The 24,986-nt window shown below is 44.6% G+C and overlaps 1 protein-coding gene across 2 annotated transcripts in view; it reads left to right on the top strand.

Moving 5' to 3' along the window:
* The first annotated feature begins 2,646 nt into the window (after positions 1-2,646).
* Positions 2,647-24,986, top strand: part of LOC147605526 (protein OSB2, chloroplastic-like) — a 68,418-nt gene continuing 46,078 nt past the window's right edge. Inside the window, exons 1-4 of one of the 2 annotated variants that reach the window (XM_086793231.1) lie at positions 2,647-3,107; positions 24,301-24,439; positions 24,716-24,767; positions 24,850-24,959. In XM_086793231.1, the coding sequence (XP_086649357.1) occupies positions 2,716-3,107; positions 24,301-24,439; positions 24,716-24,767; positions 24,850-24,959 (693 nt within the window). In that variant the 5' untranslated portion in view covers positions 2,647-2,715. The remainder of the gene's footprint in view (positions 3,108-24,300; positions 24,440-24,715; positions 24,768-24,849; positions 24,960-24,986) is intronic. The other variant, XM_086793230.1, reaches the window with a different exon arrangement.

The raw sequence follows: 24,986 nt of genomic DNA, 5'->3' as shown, positions 1-24,986 counted from the left end.
AATGGCTACAAGTTATTAACTCAATAGAGTAGTGCCTATAAAGATATATCAAATTTTGTGATATTCCTTTGGTTATTTTTAACTCATGGTCTCATTGAAAATGTTGTATACTTAAGGTATGAACAAGATATTTTCTTGAAGTACTTCATCAATGAGCCATTTACTTAAGTTATTCTATTTAGCCTAGTAACAAAGTTCTACAAATGGTTGAAGCTACAGATATTGTGTCTTGCCTTTATTAAAAAGAATACAAATAATTTTCGTACCATGTATAAAATTATGTAAACAATCTAAACTCAAGTAAATTATTGGAAATAATTTAAATCACCACCCATAATATAGATGACTACTTTGTTTTATAGTAAACTAGATCTACCGTGTAGGCAACCATTAAGTTGCTTGATAAATCTCTTAAAGCTTGTTGAAGCAACATCTCATGTATTAAAAATGACCATATTAATCTCAATTTACTTAACCTAAAAGCTAAAAAAAGACCATATAGTTTGAAATCTATTTAACCTAAAACCTTCAAAGGGTAAAAACAGTTAATATCCTTTCTCCTTTGCTAACAAAAAATAACTATGCACCATTAGCTAAAGTGAGCTACTCAACCCAAAAGCTTCCAAGGGCAAAAAAGTTAACATCCTTCTTATTAGCAAGCTAACAAAAAATGTACCATTAGCTCAAGTGAGCTAGCAATTACATCTAAGCTAGAGATGTCACTCGAAGAACAAGCATTTTATTCATTGGAAGGCATGTGAAAACAAGGTTAGATCCCTGATTTTTCCATAGGATGACTTTGTAATATGCCTTCCAAAGTTAGTCCAATCAATATTTACATATTGGCATGATGTACAATTACTACTTATACATTGAGCCAACCTAGTCTAATAAATATTTACACAATGGCATGATGTACAAGACCGTGACTTGGTCGCTTCTAGTTGCATAAATAGACCTCTTGTCACCACCCGTCTAATGAAAGAAAACATTAATCACACTTAACTATCACACAAGTTAACATAACTCAAACGCGGCACGCATAATTTTATACTAAGTTTTGGGTGATCAATCATAATTGCAATGTGTAAAAAGGACATAGCCTTTTATCATCCCATTTATCATACAATAAATATAATTCAAAAGGAGTCCAAAATTTCTAAAAAATGAATATATAAAAAATTTGAGCCTTTTAATGAAGAAAGAGAAATAGAAGTTCAATGGCTTGGATTAAAATGTGTTTACCATGGAGCTTTAATTAAAGGGATAAAAAAACCCACCACTCTCCCCATAAGCCTCATAAGGGAGGACCAATAAATAATAAATAGATAAATAAATAAATGAATAAGTATGTTTTTTAATGCTCGGGAGGGTATTGAAATTAGATGCCATCACTTTCCACTATGGGAGTGGGTATATTTGAACCATGTACCTCCCTTTTAGGAGGCAAGGATGCTATCGCTAGGATAAACTGAAGGGAGGAAAATTTACATGTAAAGCCTTTAATAGCTTGACATGAAAAGTATGTTTGTATATATGTGTGAGTATATAGTATAGCATTAAAGAACAAGTATTTTTGTATATATATATGTGTGTGTGTGTGTGTGTGTGTAGAGGGGCCTATTTAAGGACATCTACTTAAATTTGAATGGGCCTCTTCAATGAAGGCCTTCCCATTTTTTTTTCATGGCCACTATGGTAAGAATGCAAGCATACAACTTTCAAGAGATGGAAAAAATATCATGATAACTATAAAAACCAACTACCCCCCAAAATGATACAAAAGGAAGGAGTATGACAAATTTTTGGCCCATTGGATAAGAACACGTTAGCCTTTTTTTTTGGGTTAATTATTGGACAATGCCTTTATTCTAGCGCATTTTTTTTGTGTTTTTAGCATTGTATCTAATGCATTCAATTTGCTCCACTATTTCTATGGAGTTTTCAAAGGTGGGTTTCGTGTTTTTTTGATGGTTTTATTGTTTTTTTTTCGAAGGTACATGAAATTTTAGAAACATACACATACGCCCAGCCTCCGTGAGGTCGAGGCGGCCCCGTCGGGATGAGGGCTGGCGAACCCATCATACATGCTTATAATCTACCCATCAAGAGGGGTAGGTACCTAACGAGGCCCCCAAGACTTGAACACAAGACCTTGGGAGTAGAGACCAATGCTCTACCACTAGTTGGTGTGTTTTTTGAGTTTTTACTATGAGGAGTATGTCCCATACCTTGAGTACGTCCCATACCTTGAGTACGGCCTATTTATACTTACATATTTAGGCTACTCCCCATATTCATTAATTAGTGCCCGCAATTAATGAATACATTAAGCTTTATACATTAAAAATTCAATTCACAAAAAAAAATATATTTTTTCTCTCTAGTGTTGTTTTCACTCCTCGCCGTCTCTCTTCTTCGTCCCGCAACCCCAAAAAATCATTCATCCCTTCTGCAATTGTTCATTTCCGACATCAAAACGAGGCTTACAAAAAAAAAAAGAAAATAGATCTTAGTTTGCCATTAATTCATTAATGGCCAAAAAAAAATTGGCACCATATTTATTTATTATATATATTTTGTGGTCTTCTTAAAAACATACTCGCGCATGCCTTGTTTAAATAATGGGCTCTATACGTCCCAATATAGTATAGTAATTGTGGTAGTATCATGTAAACCTTACAGACGTCGAGAGCCTGCTTGGAGAGCACAGCTATGGCGTCCTGGAGCATGGCACGTCGTGTGGCAGAGGCTTGTGTGAGCGGGGTGGTGGTGGGAAGGAAGGCAGTAGTGAAGGGGAGGCGAGCAGGGGGCAGCGTGTACCTGCCGAGGAGGCTGTGTTTCCTCTCGCAGAAGCTAGGGCCGGTGAGCTCGTGCCGCTCCTTTTGTTCATCTGTTTTTAGTGCTTCTTCTACTGAGGGGAGTGTAGGGTTTCGGAGACCCGACGAGATAGAGTGGCAGAAGGAACTCGCCAACAGCGTGAGCCTCATCGGGAGGATCCATCGTAGTGTGGACATTAAGTACCTGGACTCTGGCAAGATCGTGGCCACATCCTCCATCAGAGTCAAGCGCCCCACCTCCTCTAGCCAAACTGCAGACGATACCGTGTAAGCTCCCGCCCCCTCTCTAGGTCCCCCTTTTTTTTTTTTTTGGTGGGGCTATCTCCCCCCATTGAATGTACGTCCTTATGTATGAATGTGTGTATACGTGTATGTACAAGTATGCTTAAGTTTATATATATGTGCATGTTATATGTATGTACGTATATGTGCTTCTTGCTAGTACCTCCTCTAGGCGGGAAACATGTATGGCTGCTTGACTGTGGTCATCTGGATACCCTGTTATATATAACTAACTCATAAATATCCCTCATCTCCAAGAAGTGTCAACCATATGTTGATGCATTCTCCATATTTTGGTTGGTCCTTTGAGAGAGAGAGAGAGAGAGAGAGAGAGAGAGAGAGAGAGAGAATACATACATATATACAATATGCATGTATGGATGTATGTATGTATAGGTATATACATATAAACAAGCATGAGTGTATATGTATAAGCCCTTCTATTGCAGTCGATTGGTTTGTATTAATTCTTTCTATTCAAAGTGGTGCAATGAAGATACACCAACTGGTCTATCCTCACAGGATGAAGACAAATCTGATGACATATCCTCTTGTTGTACCTCCATGACATCAACACTGAAGACACTCCACCCAATGCAAATGGCAGGTAAGAAGAGTCCTCTTGATCGACCCTAAAAATTGAAGTGATCGCCAGTGAAACCAAAGATCTTCCATTGAGTGCAAACGGCAACTGTGAAGACTCTCCCTTGGAGATCTGGCTGAAAACTTCCTTTGTTCGTACCTATGGTCTGATGTGATGGAGCACCTCGGATGTGTGTTTGACCCAAGAAATGAAAAAAGCTAAGACGCGCACACATGCATTTCCTTTGCACTTGTTCTGAAGAAGCCTCCTTCTCAGATTGCACGTTTGGATCTGAAGAAGCCTCCTGCTCGGATTGCTCCTTCAAGGTCTTCGGACACTCCTTCGCGATGTGCTAGGTGGAGTCACATTAAAAGCACTGACCAACAATCATCTTGCCGCGACACTCTTCAGAGGTGAGGCGATTTACCGAGGCTCCCCACTTGCCATGTCCTTTGGCTTGGACTGGCTATCCTTATCTTTTGCCTTATTGTTGTCCTTGTTGTTGCGTGATGGGCTCCGGGAAGCATCTTCTTCAGTCCTAGACTTGGAACTCTCTCGCGTCTCGAGGGTTGTAGCAAGTCGAACATCATCTTAAAGATCACGGGGCGATGCTCCCACTGTTTCTTCAATTCACACTAGTAATCTATGGGAATAAATTGCTTCAAGACCGCCTTGCGGCAATCATCCCAAGAAGTTATGGAGTGGTGTCTAAGGTGGTCTTCTCACTACAAGAGTGCCTTCACATAGACCGTGTGTCACCAATCTAGGCATGTTCCTATGTGTAAAGGACTCTGGGATTATAGGATGCCTAAAATAGTACAAGTTCTCAGAACGGGGGATTTCCATTCCACATGCGTGTACATAAGTCATGGATGCATGCTAATACATTAGTGGATTTTTGCTAGGGAATGATGTCACCAATTGGCCGACCATTTGGTCCATCTCCAGTTTTTGCGTCTCGTTCACTTGAGGCCAGGCCGGTGTCTCATGTGAAGAGGCCAGTATTTTGCTGACATGGACGGGAGCCAGACTGGTGCCACCCGTGTGTTAGCAGGATGGTGTTGTAGGACAGGAGCCAGACCAGTGCCACCCGTGTATGACCTGGACTGTGTTCGACCCATGGGACTGTCACGCCATGGAAGAGCCAGTATTCGTGCCGTGTTTTGCCTATGGGACTGTCACACCATAGGGAAACTCGTGCCTGGAACTGTGTCTTACCTATGGGACTGTCACTCCATAGGAAGACAGAGCAAACAGCCACCTGCCACAGTATTCAGCCTCCTGTAGAGAGGCAGGCGCAGCCAACAGCAGAGGGTACTGCAGCAGTCGCCTTCATGAAGACCATGCGCCAGAGGGAGAGATGGTCGCCGGTTGATGAATCCACGCCAGATAGAAGCGATCATCTTTTTACGCTTGAAGGAGGGAGTCCTTTTTAATAAATCAATGTGGAGTTAACTAGGTGATACCCACGTTTGCATGTGGGTGGGGAGTTTGGGTAGGTGCCCATGCCCACCCCCACACTCACTTAAGTGGGGCTCCCCACCTTGGCCCCTAAGTGGGTGCCCACGTTAATGTGAACACCTAACCTTATAAAACAAAGGGGTTAGAATAAAATATTAAAACAACATGTGTAACATACTTACCACCTGTTCACATATACTAAAACTCGTCAGAATACAGAGCAGACTTCACGACTCACTGGCAGGCGTCCCCGCTCAGTAAGTAACACGTCAAGCAGGCAAACACACAAATACATGTCATGCGAAAACAGTTTCAAGCATGCAAATCATGTGTGCATGTGCAAATAGTAACATGGACATATCTCCCGTTCATGGAACAAGTACAAAATATCTGTCGGCACAAAACTGGCACGACATAAAAACATAAAAACCTGATGGCTGTTAACTCCACGCTCCTCTTTCCCCAAGGCGGCTGGCTGCAACTATAGGCGGCTGCCATCTTCCCCTGTACTGCTGCGCCTGTTTTCCTGCAGGCTGTTTTGCCTACACAAAGGCGGCTGCTACCACTTGAAGGCTCTACTACAGCCGGCTGCTCCTCCAGGCGTACCTCCTCTTCAGGCTACAACCTCTGCGCCAGCTTTACCTGCAGGCTGCCCACCTTCTACAGTATCCTCCTATCTATACAGGCTGCGTGAGCTTTCCCGCAGGCGGTTGCTTCACATCATACACAGCCGACTGCTTCTATTTGGCTGCACTTCAGTACCTTCTGCTGGCGACTGGAATCCCTATTGCTAAGGGCTACGCTGGTTGTCTAGTGGGCTGCCCACCATACAAGCAAGCAGCTGTGCAGGCTGCATCCTCTACAGGCGCTGCTCCCTCTGTCTACTGTGGGTGCCTTTTTCTCAACAGAGCGGCTGTGTGCTGTGAATCCTCTTCAACTGTGTGCTACAGGCCGGTGGCTGCAAGCTACCTCTCTCTATGTGCTGTGCCTCGGTGTATTTCTCAAGTAAGAGCGCACATGGGTATTGGACTTCCTTCTGTCATCTACAACAAGTAAGTGAATTTTCAGATTTAAATAAAGTATTTTGTATTAAATCTGCTAAGGGATTCATTCCCTCTACGGCCACACCCGTTCGGTGCCGGGTTGTCCAAGCTATATTGGCGAACCTCGGTCCAAAGGTGCTGAGATCGGGAGAGCCAGGCGTTAGTACGAGAGCGCCTGTTAGTGCGTGGTCTCGGAACACCAGTGAGGCGCTCTCCGCGGAGTCCAGTGAAAGCATAGGACCGTAGCGATTGGACCACACTAGTGGTCGTTCTGCTTCGAGCTTCTACATCGAAATTCGAGCCTGCTTGTTTGGTACTGTTTTCATATGTACATGGACATTATTTGGTTCTTGGAACCCATGGAGCATTGTATTTATTAAATACTCCCAATAAATATATCATATATTGAGGGGGGGTCGGCCCGTTCCGGCCCCAGTGCTGGTGTCCATCTTTCCATTTCATTTCATTTAAATTTCAAGTTGTTTTAAGTTGTCCATTTCATATTTGTGGTTTTAAAGTTGTGCTATTAAGCGTGTGGGTGTCCAACGGAGTCTTTCCCACTTGACGGGATCGGTTTCATTGGTATCAGAGCACGGTTGTTTCCCTCTTCCTAGTGGGGAAACGAACTTGTGTACTGGACATCCCGCTTTTAGCAAACTTAAAACACAATGGACAGCCAAGGCAACCCTTTGGAAATACCAAATTCGAGGGGTCCATCTAGTGCTTCTCGTGGGTCTGATGCCCTGCGTGGTAGGCACAAGCCCCTTGAAAGGGTTCTTGATAGTGAATCCAAGGGTCAAATGTCTCCAGGAAAGACAGTTATGCTCGAACAAGAGCCTGAAGCTATGAGGGCTGAAATGGAACATATGAGAAAACTTTTGCAGGCTCAAGAGCAAGAGTTAAAGTTCTTGCATGAAGATCCCCATCTACAAAGTGCTATTGAAGCCAGGAAGGCTGATGCTATGGTTGATGTAACTTTTGAATCAATGGCTCGTGAAGTGGGCAAGAAACCAAGGGAGTTGGCACTTGTCTATCTCCTTCGCAAAGGTGATATCAAAGAGGGGGATGACGGAGAGCTGAAATTCAGAAATCCACCTCGTTTGAAGCATGGAGATCCCGCATCCCAAAGGCTGAAATCTTTTATGCAAAAGGAAGAGGTGACTGTCACCTCTCGACATGCATCCTCTCCCCAAGGCACTAAGCCTGACAGATATATGTATGCCAGTGCTCATGGAGGGCACGAAAGTCACATGCATGCAAGATATGTATCTCATGGTGACAGGTCTACTTCCAGAAAAATTTTGCCTTCTGAGTTGTCTCATGGAGAGACCATGCCATATGCAGGTAAGTCACATGCATCTGAGCTTCGAGTTCGTGGAGCACATGCCACCGTGCCCCATGAAGCTTCTATGACGGCCCATGGAGCCCATGCAGACAGGGCTACCCCGTTGGATAAGGGGAAAAGAAAAAGAGAGGACCATGAGCCTCATGCCAGGAAGCCCAAGGAATTCAAAGCAGGTGATAAATCTGTCAAATTTGATGTCTTTCATGGTGAACATGATGCTTCTAAGGTGTTAGCATTTGTGGCACAGTTCGACATTGCTTTTAGCGATGAGGATTTCACAGAAAAATCAAAGGTGCGCCATGCTAGCATGTTTTTGAAAGGGACTGCTGCCCATTGGTGGATCACTGAAAAGATCACCAAGGATCCCATTTCTACTTGGAAGGAATTCAAAGATAGATTTTATGCTCAGTTCTTGGGACAGGCCGGAACAAAAAGACAATGAGAGTGTGCAACAGTATGTTAACAAATTTTGAAAAGTGTTGCTGGAAGTGACTCCCTTCATGCAAATCACAGAGGATGAAAGAAAGAGGAAGTTTCGTTCTGGACTGCAACCAGCATATAGATCGGGTATTGAATTGCACCCGAAACATACGTTGCAACAACTCACAGCTTCTGCCCTTGCTACGGAGCAATTGGTGCTCAAAATCAAGCAGGATCAAGGAGGTTCCAAGGGGAAGGACAAGGCTGTCCCAAATCAGCAAAAGGGTGGACAGCCACCTAAAAAGAACTTCCGGGAGCCCTACAAGGGTGGTAAAGCTGAAAATAACACATTTAAAGAACAGGGCCCAAGGAAGAACAAATTTGGATTAACCCCGGAGCAAAGAGAGCAATATGCCAAGGATGGAAAATGCTTTTCTTGTGGTAGCAAAGACCACATGTTTCGGCAATGCCCAGATCGCAAATCAAAGCACGAGGATAAGCACACCAAAGCTAATGTACATGCAGTTCCTGATGTGCAAGGAAATACAGGTCATGATGCAAAAGAGCGTATGGTTTGCAAGGCTTGGGGGCAAATCAAGGATCAGCCCGCACTCTTCATGTTTGATGACTGTGCAACTGACAATTTCATCTCTATGCAAATGGCAGCTGCATTGGGTATTGAGGTTGAAAACATGGGACCTCAGATTGAAGCCGAAGCTGCATTTATTGGTAAAGAGGTGCAGGTTACCCCTTTGATAGGGAAGTTGCGTATCCATATTCAGGGCTACCTTGATAATGAGCATTTCCTAGTTGCTCCTCTGAATGGATGTGATGTATTGTTGGGCAAGCCGTGGCATCATAGGCTTGAGCCCCGCAAAGACTACAAGTCCAATATGATTTCTTTTATGCATAAAGGCCGCATGCATTTTATTGATGCTGGCAAAGAAGGGGATTCTATCCCAGTTGTATCACACATCCAAATTAATAAAGCAATGAAAAAGAGTCTTTCAGCGTACTTGGTTTTTGTGCGTGATAGTCTTGTGCCAAATCATCAAAATATGGATGCTGTCTAATGATAGGCTGAATTTTCTTAATGCATTCAAAGACTGTTTTGCTGACTCGTTGCCAGGTGAATTACCTCCCCAAAGGCCCGAAGATCACTGTACAGATCTTGTGCCAGGTAGTTCTCCACCTAACAAACCCGCATACCGAGTGAGTGCTGCACAACAAGAAGAAATTATGAAGCAAGTAAACGAGCTTTTAGAGAAAGGTTTGGTTCAGCCCAGTTCCTCACCTTACTGCTCTCCTGTGCTTCTTGTTCAAAAGAAGGACGGATCATTCCGTATGTGTGTAGACTATAGAGCTTTGAACAAGCTTACCATCAAGAACAGATTCCCAATTCCACGTATTGATGATATCTTGGATAAGCTTGATGGTTCAGCTTGCTTTAGCAGACTTGATTTGAAGAGTGGTTATCACCAGATACGCGTGGTGCCACAAGATGTCCATAAGACTGCATTCAGGACAGCCTTCGGATTATATGAATTCTTGGTAATGCCTTTTGATCTCACCAATGCTCGTGCTACTTTTAATCGTATGATGGATAGGATATTCCGACCCCATCGCAAGTTTACAGGAGTCTTCTTTGATGATATCTTGGTTTTCTCCAAGAATGAGCAGGAACACAGAACTGATTTGGTCACAATGTTCGAAGAGTTGCGGAAGCATAAACTTTTCGTCAATGCCAAGAAAAGTGAGTTTTTCCTTTCAGAGATTCATTATCTGGGACATATTGTATCCAAAGATGGAGTTACAATGGATCCTGCAAAGATAGAGACTATTCGGAATTGGCCCGAATTGCAAAACGTACATCAAGTACGTAGTTTTCTGGGATTATGTTCGTATTACAGGCGTTTCATAAGGCATTTTGCCATGATTGCCACTCCTCTACATGATCTCACGAAGAAGAAAACTGCTTTCAAATGGACTTCAAAGGAACAGGATGCTTTTTTGCAGCTCAAGCATGCGATCATATGTGGTCCAGTATTGATTGTTCCTGACTTGCACAAGTCATTCGTGGTTGAATGTGATGCTTGTGGTGATTGCATAGGAGCTGTCCTAAATCAAGAAGGGCATGCAGTTGCATACGAGAGCCGTCGTTTGCATGATGCTGAGCTTCATATGGATATCTATGAGAAAGAGCTCTTGGCTGTAATTCACGCCTTAAAGATTTGGAAACACTACCTTCTTGGGGCTGAATTTGTAGTCAAGACAGATCATCAAAGCTTGAGATACTTTCTATCTCAAACCAAGCTTTCAGAGAAGCAGATGAGAATGGCAAATTTTCTTTCCATGTTTCATTTTCAGATTGTGCATACTCCAGGAAAGAAAAATGTGGTGGCCGATGCACTATCTAGGAGGCCTTATGTTGCTGCAATCTCAGTGGCCTCTCATGGAGATCTATCTGCTATGAGAGATTTGTATCATTTGGATGCTGATTTTTGCCATATATGGACTGATTTGATGGCTGGTCATTCACATGCCTCTTATGTTATCAATGAGGGTTATCTCATGAAGGATAATTGCCTATGTGTGGTGAAGGATTTGCGTCCAAAGGTTATGGACGAATGTCACGCTCCACCTTATGCTGGTCATAGAGGTATTATGCCTACTACTCGCATGATTGAGAGGTATTTCTTTTGGCCGAGCATGCGTAAAGACATTGAGGCTTATGTGCGTGCATGTATCACTTGCCAAAAGGTGAAATTTGATAGGCAAAAGCCTCCAGGTTTGCTTCAGCCATTGCCTATTCCCTCGCAACCTTGGGAAAGTATCACGATGGATTTTATTATGGATTTGCCTAGATCCCAGCATGGGAATGATGCTATTTGGACTTTTGTGGACAGGTTTAGCAAGCAAGCTCATTTCTTGCCCGTCAAGAAAACCATCAAAGCTGATCATATGGTAAAGCTTTTTCTTGCTAATATTTTCAAGCATCATGGTATGCCTAAATCCATTGTTGGGGATAGAGATCCCAGGACTACAAGCCTCTTTTGGAGGGCTTTGTTTGATAATATGGGTACTAAGCTTGAGTTTTCATCAGCTTATCATCCCCAAACGGATGGCCAAAGTGAAGCTGCAAATTCAGCCGTGTTGGATTTATTGAAGTGTTATGTGGCAGATCAAAAGAGTGCATGGGAGAAGTATCTTCCACTTGTTGAGTTTGCCTACAACAATACAATCCATGCTTCCACAGGAAAGGCTCCGTTTGAGATTATTTATGGCAGAGTGGTCTTGCCACCCATCCTTCGTACCAAGGATGAGATTTTTACAGCTGATGAATATGTTCGTGACTTGGATGTTGCCTTTGGTCAGGTGTGGACAGCCATTGCAAGATCTCAGGATAAGCATAAAATGGCTGCTGACAAGCATAGAAGGGACATGGAAGTCAAAGAAGGTGATTGGGTATTGCTGAAATTTGAGAAGGCTAGGCTTCGGAAGAGGCCAGGACGAGAAGGATCATATCCTAAGCTTTCTCCTCGCTATTATGGACCCTTCAAGGTGATTCAGAAGATCAATGAAGTGTCCTACAGGCTTGCTTTACCTAGTCATTGGAAGATTCACAATGCTTTTCATGTGAGTCTATTTCGGAAATATGTGGGGCCAGATCCTGATGAGCCTGTCACAGAAGATCCGCCAGAAATTGAAGAGCTTGAGGAGATCCTTCAGCCAGAACAGATTGTTTTTCACAAGGAGAGAAAGCTACCTGCAAGAAAGCTTTCCAGGAGATACCTTGTGAAGTTTAAGAATTATTTGCCTATTGATGCCAAGTGGGTAAATGAGGATTATTTTGCAGATTATCCGCCATTGTTGCAGGCATATCTTGAGGCTTTTCAGTTGAGGTCAACTCTTTAGAAGCCCGGGGGGATGTCACCAATTGGCCGACCATTTGGTCCATCTCCAGTTTTTGCGTCTCGTTCACTTGAGGCCAGGCCGGTGTCTCATGTAAAGAGGCCAGTATTTTACTGACATGGACGGGAGCCAGACTGGTGCCACCCGTGTGTTAGCAGGATGGTGTCGTATGGACGGGAGCCAGACCAGTGCCACCCGTGTATGACCTGGACTGTGTTCGACCCATGGGACTGTCACGCCATGGAAGAGCCAGTATTCGTGCCGTGTCTTGCCTATGGGACTGACACACCATAGGGAAACTCGTGCCTGGAACTGTGTCTTACCTATGGGACTGTCACTTCATAGGAAGACCAGGTTTTTATGTTTTTATGTCGTGGCAGTTTTGTGCCGACAGATATTTTGTACTTGTTCCATGAACGGGAGATACGTCCATGTTACTATTTGCACATGCACACATGATTTGCATGCTTGAAACTGTTTTCGCATGACATGTATTTGTGTGTTTGCCTGCTTGACGTGTTACTTACTGAGCGGGGACGCCTGCCAGTGAGTCGTGAAGTCTGCTCTGTATTCTGACGAGTTTTAGTGTATGTGAACAGGTGGTAAGTATGTTACACATGTTGTTTTAATATTTTATTCTAACCCCTTTGTTTTATAAGGTTAGGTGTTCACATTTATTTAAAAGTGGGCACCCCCTTTGGGCACCCACTTAGGGGCCAAGGTGGGGAGCCCCACTTAAGTGAGTGTGGGGGTGGGCATGGGCACCTACCCAAACTCCCCACCCACATGCAAACGTGGGTATCACCTAGTTAACTCCACATTAATTTATTAAAAAGGACTCCCTCCTTCAAGCGTAAAAAGATGATCGCTTCTATCTGGCGTGGATTCATCAACCGGCGACCATCTCTCCCTTTGGCGCATGTTCTTCATGAAGGCGACTGCTGCAGTACCCTCTGCTGCTGGCTGCGCCTGCCTCTCTACAGGAGGCTGAATACTGTGGCAGGTGGCTGTTTGCTCTACGGCTGTTAACTCCACGCTGCTCTTTCCCCAAGGCGGCTGGCTGCAACTATAGGCGGCTGCCATCTTCCCCTGTACTGCTGCGCCTGTTTTCCTGCAGGCTGTTTTGCCTACACAAAGGCGGCTGCTACCACTTGAAGGCTCTACTACAGCCGGCTGCTCCTCCAGGCGTACCTCCTCTTCAGGCTACAACCTCTGCGCCAGCTTTACCTGCAGGCTGCCCACCTTCTACAGTATCCTCCTATCTATACAGGCTGCGTGAGCTTTCCCGCAGGCGGTTGCTTCACATCATACACAGCCGACTGCTTCTATTTGGCTGCACTTCAGTACCTTCTGCTGGCGACTGGAATCCCTATTGCTAAGGGCTACGCTGGTTGTCTAGTGGGCTGCCCACCATACAAGCAAGCAGCTGTGCAGGCTGCATCCTCTACAGGCGCTGCTCCCTCTGTCTACTGTGGGCGCCTTTTTCTCAACAGAGCGGCTGTGTGCTGTGAATCCTCTTCAACTGTGTGCTACAGGCCGGTGGCTGCAAGCTACCTCTCTCTACGTGCTGTGCCTCGGTGTATTTCTCAAGTAAGAGCGCACATGGGTATTGGACTTCCTTCTGTCATCTACAACAAGTAAGTGAATTTTCAGATTTAAATAAAGTACTTTGTATTAAATCTGCTAAGGGATTCATTCCCTCTACGGCCACACCCGTTCGGTGCCGGGTTGTCCAAGCTATATTGGCGAACCTCGGTCCAAAGGTGCTGAGATCGGGAGAGCCAGGCGTTAGTACGAGAGCGCCTGTTAGTGCGTGGTCTCGGAACACCAGTGAGGCGCTCTCCGCGGAGTCCAGTGAAAGCAGAGGACCGTAGCGATTGGACCACACTAGTGGTCGTTCTGCTTCGAGCTTCTACATCGAAATTCGAGCCTGCTTGTTTGGTACTGTTTTCATATGTACATGGACATTATCTGGTTCTTGGAACCCATGGAGCATTGTATTTATTAAATACTCCCAATAAATATATCATATATTGAGGGGGGGGTCGGCCCGTTCCGGCCCCAGTGCTGGTGTCCATCTTTCCATTTCATTTCATTTAAATTTCAAGTTGTTTTAAGTTGTCCATTTCATATTTGTGGTTTTAAAGTTGTGCTATTAAGCGTGTGGGTGTCCAACGGAGTCTTTCCCACTTGACGGGATCGGTTTCAAATGATGCGTGTTTGTGACTTGCCTGTATGGGTGTGTGAAGGGATAAGATGCCTGGCATTGCTTACTGCTTATTCTAGTGGAGTGTCCTTGTTTGCTCATAACTTTATGGTTTAAAGCATGTGAAAAAGAGGGCAAAAAGCGTACATTTATTATGGTGACCAAGTTATAAGCTTTTGTGTTCACATTCGTTTAAACGACAGTGGACATTATTAACAATATTGGGCACCACATGGGCAGTGGACAACTCATTTGGCATTAAATACTCGTGGAGAGGAGGAATCGAATAGAAGCTGCTAGACGTCTCCAAGAGAAAAATTTCTAGCTTTCCAAAATTCAACCACCTTGAATCCATTAAAGCAAGTCGACAGGGCCTTCTCTCGCTAGGGATCAAACAAAAGGTATCTGGTACGACTCTCCCTGGTGTTGGCTGTTGTTTCTCCCACTATACGGCTTTTTGTTGATTACTGTGCCGACAATGCCTAGTGTACAGTGTTTTTCTTGGCTGATGTACGAAGTGTATGATTTTTGGTACTTGTTGCACCATTGTGTACTTGCTCTAGCTCTTTTTACTTGCTGTACAGCATGTGGTTGTCGGTGCAGACTTGCAACTCATACTACGCTCTCAAGTGCCCATGTTCCCTACCATTTGCTCTCTATTGTTCCACCAACACATGGTAGCAACAATCTGCAAGAGAGCACGTAGGACAAGAGAACACTACACAGGGTAGGTGATCTTGTAATCCGGTTTCTCCCTCTTGCTACTTGCTTTCATATTTAAGCATAAAAGCTTACAGATTGCAAGTAGAGTCGATGACAGCAGAAGTATGCGTGATGGAAGTGCTTGGAGTGTTGAAATCTTCTTTTTGTCTCAATCCTTCCTGACAAAAGTCTTCAAGAAGATGAAGAAACCCTGGGAAAGCTTTTCCTATGGTTTAACTTGAGAAAGGAAGGCTGAAATTAGAGGTTTATGACCAATACTTACCACTTGTCACATGCCACATAACCATGTCAGTTGATAGTTTCACATGCACAGTTTGCGAGCGGGTGTCCCCTTACCCGGAACTACACATTGGTCAAGCAAGCATGAAAATAGCATGCAATTTCGATTGCAAGCGCAGCCCATACAGGCTGCCCAGCCTCCAAAACAGTGTGTAATCAGTGCCCAGCCTCCCAAGCAGCAGGCGCACAGTGCCCAGCCACTTTTATCCATGCGCATAGGTGCCCAGGCCAAGTAGGAAAACAGGCGCAGCATTTAATGTGAGTTAATGCTGTTTTATTCAGTCGTGGACTGAATATATGACAGCCGACTGCTATAATACTGGCCGACTGCTACACTGGAGTAGTATAAATACCAAGGCCCAGATCCATTTGTGTTATCTCATCATTCACCGAGTGCTCAAGCAAACCAGGGCTAGGACAGCCAAGAAGTTGCTAAAGCAAAGGGGTGGAGGAGTGCAGGTCAAGGGCAGAGATTTCTCAACCAAGAAAGGTCAAGATTTCTGTATTTTCTTTTTAGATTTACATCATTCTAATAAAGCAAATACACCATCCGTGGTGGGGGCCCTCCAGAGGGTATTTGGGACCCGATACTGTGGCCTCTCCATCTCTCCCTCTCTCTCTCTCTATTTTCTGCACATCTTCATTCAGTTTTGTGCGTTAATTCCGTCGCGAAAAGTGTGCTGATTTCTGAGTGTTAAAGTTACTGATCTTCTCCGAAGCTTCTGCATGTTACAGTGGTATCAAAGCCTACTTCAAGTGCAAAGATTCAACAAAGAAACCAGAATTCTTTCTCACTCGTGTGGTTGGTTTTCAGACGCTAGTGGACTACCCCTTTTGGAGTGACTCCTGTCCCTCGAAGGACGGTTGGTTTTAGCCTCTGGAAGCCTCCAGACGTCTCCCACTGTCAAATCCCCACGGATCTCCTTGTGATCGTTCTTGGTATGCGACTCGAATCCTGCAAACAAACGAACAAACAAACAAGGGGGTGCAGGCTTGACTCACCTCCCAACCATGACAGCCGTGGGCAAGCCCATAGACTTGGCTGTTCCCACCGAGCCACGAGCTGAGCTAACTAGGTTGACGTACCGACCAATCTCCTCCTCGCGACGTCCCATACCGCCACGAAGCTGCCCTCGCGGGCCTCGAGATTGCTGTCGGTCTCGGCTGCATAAAGCAGGTGCATGTCTGCACTAGATCCAGGCTCCAAGACCATAGAGGTCTCACAAACTTGCGAGACTCTCTATATATCAATAACTAACCTTGGCCACCCTTTTATAGGCTCTTGGCCGGTGCCCGCCCGTCCATACTTGGGTGCCCGCCCGTTAGTATATCCCTAACTCAGCTCGTCAATCAGCTTGCCTAGTTCCAAGCTTCCCCAAGCCTCGAAACTAGTCTTGCGTGCGTGTAGCACACGGTAGATACACACTGTGCACATGACATACTCCCCTTCCTCTAAGAGCTCACTCCTGAGCTCACTAAAAAGCTAGGGTAATCTCTCTGAAGAGTAGTCAATGTCTCCCATGTAGCGTCCTTCTCAACACGATCCTTCCACTTGATCTTGTATCCCGTGATAAGCGTATTATGCAATCTTCTTTCACGAAATCCAAGAATCTTTTCAGGTTCGTGCGGAACAAATGTCATGTCCTCGACATCTATAATTTCGTGAGGAGTAACTAACTGATCTGTTCCACCCAGTACTTCCTTAAGTCTATTGACATGAAATACAGGATAAACTTTCACACGAGAAGGCAAATCCAATTCATATGCAACTGAACCAATCCGTCGTGTAATACGAAATGGTCCACAGTATCTAGGGGATAATTTCGGAGAACTACCTGTCCGTAAAGTCTCGAAATCTTTCGGAACTCGCAAATACACCATCGTTCCTTCAGAGAACTCTCTGGGTGAACGATGTCTATTAGAATAAAACGTGTCTCGGTCTTGAGCGCTTCTAATAGATTCCTTCGCAACTTGTAACATTTCCTGCATATCTTGCAAAAAATTACGTGCTGCATCATGCTGAAGTCTTGAGAATCCTACTGTAACAGGTGATCTAGGTTGAAAACCATACATAAGCATGAAAGGACTAAACCCTGTACTCGTATGCTTAGTACTGTTATATGCAAATTCTAACATAGGAAGATAATCCTCCCATGAACTCTGTCTTTTGGATACATATGCTCGAAGCGTATCCTCCAAAATCTGATTCACTCTTTCAGTCTGGTCATCAGATTGAGGATGATCAGAGGAACTCAAATTCAAAGTTGTTTCCAACTTCTCAAAAACAAGTTTCCAAAAATCACTCGTAAACTTAGAGTCCCTATCACTGACTATGTCCTGTGGTAACCCGTATAGTCTAAACAATTGCTCGATAAACTGTCGTGCTAATCGCGTAGCTGTAATAGTCTTCCGGGTTGGTAAAAATCTAGCCATTTTTGTCAAGCGATCTACCACAATTCAAATAGAATCGTGGCCTTGATGTGTTCTTGGCAATCCGGTAATAAAATCCATGGAAATACTTTCCCATTTATTACCTGGGATTTGCAAAGGATGCAACAACCCAGCCTATCTAAAGCGTACAGCTTTATTTGCTTGACAAATCTGACACTTGAGAACATAATCTTCTACATACCCTTTCATCTTTGGCCAATAAAAAGTGTGTTTCACTAACGATAGTGTCCTGTGTACCTCAGGGTGTCCAGCAAAAGGGGCGTTGTGACACTCCTTAAGAATCTTGGACCTAATGTCCGAGATCTGTGGTACACAAATTTTGTCATTACGGAACAGTAAACCATTCCGAATCATCCACTGGCCTTCTGCAGCCTGAATGGTAGACTGCTCAGTCATCGAGTCTTGGTCAATCAATGAGCTCCCGTCCTGGATCTTCTGCCAAAATGGACCAAAATAACTATCAGTCCTGCAAAGCCCTCTCAATGACTGAAATAAGTCAGTAGAAATCTCGGTGAACGACAAAGTATTCACCTCTCTAATTCGACTAAGCGCATCTGCAATACTATTCATGGACCCTTTCCGATAAACGGATCTCAAAATCAAAATCTTGCATTAACTCCGCCCAACGAGCTTTCCTTCCTCTCAAATCATCCGCATTGTTGGGGTAAAGGCATTATGCCCACCCTTCTAGTGTGTACAAGCCCATAAGTTATAGTACATAGTACACTTAGTACTTTTAATGTACTAAGTGCGCTATGTGTACTAGTACAATATACATGTGTGATAGGGGAGTCACACACTCATATCATGAGTTGACTTATCCCCACAACTCTCTCTCTCTCTCCGTTCTTCTCTCTGTGTGTATGTCTCCCACATGAAAACCTAACCCTAATTATCTCTCCCATTCAACTGGTATCAGATCCTTGGCAGTCAGAACTATAGAGACCTGCTGAGCTCTCGCCTCTCGCTTCTTCAGAACTGCAGAGACCTGCAGGAGCTAAGTTTGGATAGGTGTTACCTTCCTCGAAGAACTCTGGTACGCCCACTCACACCCGCGTCTTCGAGCAGCAGCCCAATATTCCTTGGAGCAACAGCACACGTCCATACTTAAGCGAAGGGCAGGCGTGTCAGCGCTGAGCAGCCAGGCGTCCAATGAAGGCGGACACGCAAGACAGCAGCACGTCGACTGTAGAAAGTCGCAGGGCAGGTGGGCGGAAAAAGCTAAAGGTCGACGGCAGCCTTAGCGCACAACAGCGCATGCAGGTAGGCTTGCTCGTAGAGGCGTGGTGGTGGTCCGCGTGAATAAGCAAGGCGTTCCTGGCCACAAGGCGTGTAGCGCTACTAGGCGGAGGCGAGCTTGAGCGAGCCCCTATAGCTTCCAGGTTCGGTGAGCCGTGTAGCGTTGGCCCTTCGCAAATTCGCTTCGCTCCACATCATCTCGGTGAGCCGTGACAGCAGCTGGGCGTAGGCAGTCAACAGACGTGGGCTGCCCAGCCAACCAGGCGTAGCCAGCGCTTCATAGTAGCAGCAGCCAGCTATCCGTGTACAATTGGTAAGAGTGAGGAGTCCTTCATCAGCACAGATTTCTGCAGCAGCACCTCATCAGAGCAAATTCGACGCCTCCCCTTTTTTTGCAATCAGAAATTACGAGGTATTTGCTTCAATTTCTTTTGGGATTTGCAATTGAGCAGGTACAATCATCAATTGAGCAGGTACAGGTGCCAAATTGCTCAATTTTTGAGCAAAATTAGCAAAATTGGGTGACATTGGTCACAATCAGGATCAATTTGCAAGAAATTGGATGTCGAAATTTGGGGCTTTTGATGTAATTGTGCAATTAAGCATTCATACATGCTGTATGATGTGAGAAATCGCACATTCGGGCAAAATTGTAGCAAATTGCAGTGCAAATCAAGGGGCTTTTGTGCCGATTGGGTTGATTTGCATGCAGGCACTCGCATTTGATGCTTTGGGCAATGTGTTGATGCTTGTCAAGCACTCAATGTGCCTGTAAATCAAGGGGCTTTCATGTATTGGATGTATATGTGGCCAGGGGGAAGCATCGTGAAGACTCTGGATGCCTCCATGTGCGTCAATGTACCATGTATGATCAGAAATTGATCTTAAATCAAGGGGCTTTTCAAGATTTTATGCTTGTTGAGCTTGGCAAAGCAGCAGGCAAGACTTTTATGCCTTGAATCCTCAGAAATCAGCTTGCAGTCAAGGGGCTTTTGCCCAATTTCCGTCTTCAGCAGCTTATAGCATCCGCTCTTGCTACGGAGCAATTGGTGCTCAAAATTAAGCAAGATCAAGGGGGTTCTAAAGGAAAAGAGAAGGTGTCATCAGCCTGGACATTTCCCAGTATGAAAGGGGTCTGATGGACTCCAGGATGTCTAAATATTTGGAAATTACAAGCTTTGGGAATGGGGGATTATCCTAGAATACAAAGGACCACACTCCTAAAATTTAGGAGAGTTGCTTTTTTTGGCCCGACTTCGATGGAAATTCTGTTTGCGTCATTACATCATGAATTGAGCAGATACCAAGAGTCGGCAAAGTACCTATGACATAATGTCTACCAGTTGGGATATTTTTAGAGATAAAGTTTATGGAAGGATCCATCTCTTAGATTGGGACATGTGGAGAAAATGGATCAAAGTGAGACAAGTGGCCTCACCTTGTCAGAAAGTGGATCAAAGTGAGACAAGTGGCCTCACACTTGTCACTCCAGCTATTGTGTGGCTCTCCACTTGTCATTGTAGCCTTCTCTTGCCATTTTAGCTCATGGGAGGCCCAAATCTATAAATTGGAGCCCTCTCTCTTCATTAATGGAGGCTCTCTTACTGCACACTAGCCTCTACCACCGTTACAGGTTGCCCTAATGATGGCTACTCTCTTTCTCTCGCTCTTGAAGGCTGCCCATGAAGAATACCGGCTGTTGGGGACTGTTTTGGAGGTTTCCATCGCGAAGAAATACTGAAGGCAAGGGTATTTAATCATTTATTATGATTTCCAGCATTTGTACTTGTTGTACTAGCCCTTGTACCTGCTGTACCAGCCATTGAACCGGCTGTACCACACATTGTATCGGCTGTACCAGCTTCTGTACTTGCTGTACCAACCACTACACTTGTTGTACTAGTCAATGTACACGTTGTACTAGCATTTGTACTTATTGTACTTGCTGTACCAGCCGCTGTACCGGCTGTACCAGCCACTATACTTGCTGTACCGGCTGAATGGAGAGTTGTACTTGTTGCACCAGCCACTGTACCTACTGTACCAGCCACTATACCTGCTGTACCGGCTGAATGGAGAGTTGTACTTGCTGTACCAGCTCTATTGCATGAAGACCCGTGGTTTTTGGGAAAGAATCAGTACCCACACGGAGGTATATGGATTATATTGTTGGCTCGGCATTTCTACAGCCTATGTTCCGGCTCAGTTGCCTCGTGTTGGGCTGTGTTATGGCATTTGTATATGGATAATCCAGCATCTCCCATGGGGAGAGTAAGGCCCTCAAAGCTTGTACATGATATTATTCTCCTTGGGTAATAAAATACTCCAAGGGGGGGGGGGTCGGCTCATTCCGGCCTCTATGTGGTGTCACATGTGCAAGATCCATTTTCAGCATTTATGGATGTTTTGTCCAGCTTTATGTTTTATGCAAAGTGATGATGGATATGTGTGAAGGCTGTGGTCATGTTTAAATGTTTTTATATGCATTGATGGTATCAAGAAGTGTGTCAAAGGCCCTAGTCCCCCGGGGACCCGCCGCGAGTCACAGAATGCTGTCCCAAACCTGCAAAAAGGTGGATAGCCACCTAAAAAGAGCTTCCGGGATGTCCAGAAGGGTGGTAAAGCTGAAAATACCCCATCCAAGGATCATGGGCCAAAGAAGAAAAAATTTGGCTTGATCCTCGAGCAAAGGGAGCAATATGCAAAGGAGGGGAAATGCTTTTCTTGTGGCAGCAAAGAGCATATGTTTAGACAATGGCCTAACCGCAAACCAAAGCATGAGGACAAGCAACCCAAGGCAAATGTGCATGTAGTTTCCGATGTGCAGGGAAACACAAAGCATGATGGAAAAGAGAGGATGGTATGCAAAGCATGGGGTCAAATGAAGGATCAGCCCGCTCTATTTATGTTTGATGATTGTGCAATAGATAACTTCATCTCTATTCAGATGGTAGCCGCCTTGGGTATTGAGGTTGAGGACATGGGGCCTCAAATTGAAGCAGAAGCTGCCTTTGTTGGTAAAGAGGTGCAGGTTATTCCACTTATTGGAAAGTTGCGCATACATATTCAGGGTTATCTTGATCATGAGCATTTCTTGGTTGCCCCACTTAATGGATGCGATGTATTGCTTGGATTGCATGAATTTTTGGTGATGCCTTTTGGTCTCACCAATGCCCCGGCCACATTCAATCGTATGATGGATAGGATATTCCGACCCCATCGAAAATTCACAGGTGTATTCTTTGATGACATCTTGGTTTTTTCCAAGAATGAGTAGGAGCATAGGACTCACTTGGCCACAGTGTTTGAAGAGTTGCGGAAGCATAAAGTCTTCATTAATGCCAAGAAAAGTGAGTTCTTTCTTTCAGAGATACACTATTTGGGTCACATTGTATCCAAGGATGGAGTAAGAATGGATCCTGCCAAGATTGAAACCATTCAGAATTGGCCAAAGTTGCAAAATTAACATTAAGTACGTAATTTTCTGGGGTTATGTTCATATTACAGGCGCTTCATAAGGCATTTTGCTATGATTGCCACCCCTCTACATGATCTCACGAAGAAGAAAGCCACTTTTAAATGGACCCCAAAAAGAAACAGCTTTTCCATGGTTTTCTTCATTGACAAGATTGTAGGAGTTATGGAGATTGGGAACTTGGACATGAACATGGAACTTAGACATATAGCTTGGACTTGATCTGGACTGGATTTGATTTGGGACTTGGAACTTGGACTTGGATTGATTGGATTTGGATTTGGATATTGGATTTGGTACTAGCCCGGTGAGAGATACTTGTGGGTCATCCCTGTGGTGTGCTCGGCATCATAGATCTCGTGCCTCGACATCGATATCAACTTGGATATCCAACATCAGCATATCTGTTTGTTTTGTACTTATTGATTGTATTGATCCTAGACAGCGTGCTCGTGGATTGTTTCTGAATAAATTCCTGAAAGGGAGCGGGGCCTGTTCCCCGCTCAATGTGGGGTAGTGTGCAAGATCCCTATTCCCTTCCGTCTCTCCCCCCCCTCTCTCTCTCTATCTTTATCTCTTGGACACATGGTTGAGTTTGTCACCGCATGCTCCGCTGGGCTTACAGTGGTATGAGAGCAGGATTTCTCTTGAAGAAACTATTGTCAAAGTCATGTAGTAGTAGCACGCACACCACTCTAGGGCACTGAGCAACGATGGTGGCTGGGCTCCCATCTCCTAGCCGTTGCTCCCCCCCAAAAACCCGGTCGGAGGAGATATCTATGACAAGATGCCACCACACCCTATATCTGGCTTTTCGACTTTCCATGCTCTTGCATATGGGATAATCCACCACAACTTCTAGTCATGCGATAACCCGAGAGTAGCTACGAGAATTGCCACCTCTAACACCCTCCTTCAATTAGAGCACCTCGATCAAACAGAGGTTAGGACTGCCCAGGACCACACGGGCCGAGCTCTGATACCATGTCAAAGTCACGTAGTAGCAGCACGCACACTACCCTAGGGCACTGAGCAACGTCAATGGCTGGGCTCCCATCTCCTAGCCGTTGCTCCCCCCCCCAAAAACCTGGTCAGAGGAGATATCTATGACAAGGTGCCATCACACCCTATATATGGCTTTTTGACTTCCCATGCTCTTGCATATGGGATAATCCATCACAACTTCTAGTCATGTGATAACCCGAGAGTAGCTACGAGAATTGCCACCTCCAACAACTATGAGGCCAATACAGGACTTTAGGATGGGAACCGTGGTCATCAGAGGAGTATCATGACTTTCAGCAGGTAAAGCGATTTCTCAGAGACAGAAATCCTTGCTTGGAGAACCAAATGGGAACAGGACCAAAGAAGGGCTCAAATGTTTGAAGATTTCATCAAGGATCGAGCCACTGAGCCAAAGGAGTTGAAGTTGCCAAAGCCTATCTTCGTGCTGAAGGGGCCACCATTTCGGAAGGATTTAGAGCCACCATTTTGGAAGGATTATCAGATTGATATCATGCCAAAAATATTGTCAAGAGGTTGGCAGTGGATGCTAGCCCATTGCATGTTTCAACAAAGAAAGCCGTGGAATCTTTGCATGGTATCTGGCTACGAACCAAACACCCGGAACACTTGTCATCATTCCAGAGGGTGACTCACAGTACGGACTGGCATTACTTCATGTGCGAGACTTGCATCACCTGTGGGACATGCGATTCACACGGTGTTTGATATGATTTGACCAGAGAAATGAAGGAAGTCTCCATTTATGAGGAGCAACTGCAAGGTGTTGAGTGAGCCAATTCAGTCAGCCATGGAGGGAGTCTTTTTTAATTCCTTTGGTTTTTCCCTTTTGGGAAGTGGGGTAAGGAGCATTAATACTTTTGGAGCACGATATGCTTGAACTTTGTTTACTTTCCGTCATTTTGATGTCCTGTTCATTTGATATGGAACAAATGATTAATTATGCATGGTATTGTTGCTGACAAAGCTGGTCTATTGTTTGTTAACGCTTGGATGTTTGTTTTCAAAATGGTTGCAGGTTTTTGGTGCAGTTTTGGGATGAATTGGCGGAGATTGCTGCAGCTCACTTGAAGAAAGAGGACCGTGTTTTCATTGCGGGCTCAATATGGATGGAGAGCTACTTGGACAAGGATAATCTCCAGAAGTCGATGTGCAAGGTTAGAGGTGGCATACAAAGGCATAATTTGTTTCTTTCCATAAACAACTCTTAATAAGACTTCATTTGAATTTAAGTTCTGTTTTTAGAGGACATTGGGGTGTGTAAGCACTATTTTAAAAGGTCCTTAGGATGTGTGTTGCCACTTGTTTCATGACCTGCTACACCTGCCTGTCTCGCGGCTGTAAATTTTTCTTGTTTATGTCGTGTTTTCAACCCAAGAGCGTGAACGATTGTCGTGGTGGCCACATCAACAATTCAAGCTTTTTGTTTGCAGATAGTAGCAAGGGACTTGAAGTTTGTCGGGACTGACTACCGAAACAAGCAGGGTGCGGCTACGTATTTAGAATCATGTCATTTTAGCTTTATGGTTGGTAACTAGTATAATATAAACTTGCGTTGGATTTCCAGGTGAAAATGCCGGCTTTGAAGAGCAGTCTGGTCAAAAGTTGAGCTCTGATGAGCTTTGGAAGGATTATTTTGACAATCCTCATAATTATTGGGATAATAGAAGTTCCAAAGTTAGTTCTCGTTGGCATAGCCCTTCT

This window comes from Cibotium barometz, chromosome 59 (assembly GCF_041138505.1).
Source record: "Cibotium barometz isolate CiBa-2024 chromosome 59, ASM4113850v1, whole genome shotgun sequence".
Taxonomy (NCBI): domain Eukaryota; kingdom Viridiplantae; phylum Streptophyta; class Polypodiopsida; order Cyatheales; family Cibotiaceae; genus Cibotium; species Cibotium barometz.
Note: the sequence above shows the minus strand (reverse complement) of the source record. Positions and strands in the feature narration are given on the sequence as shown.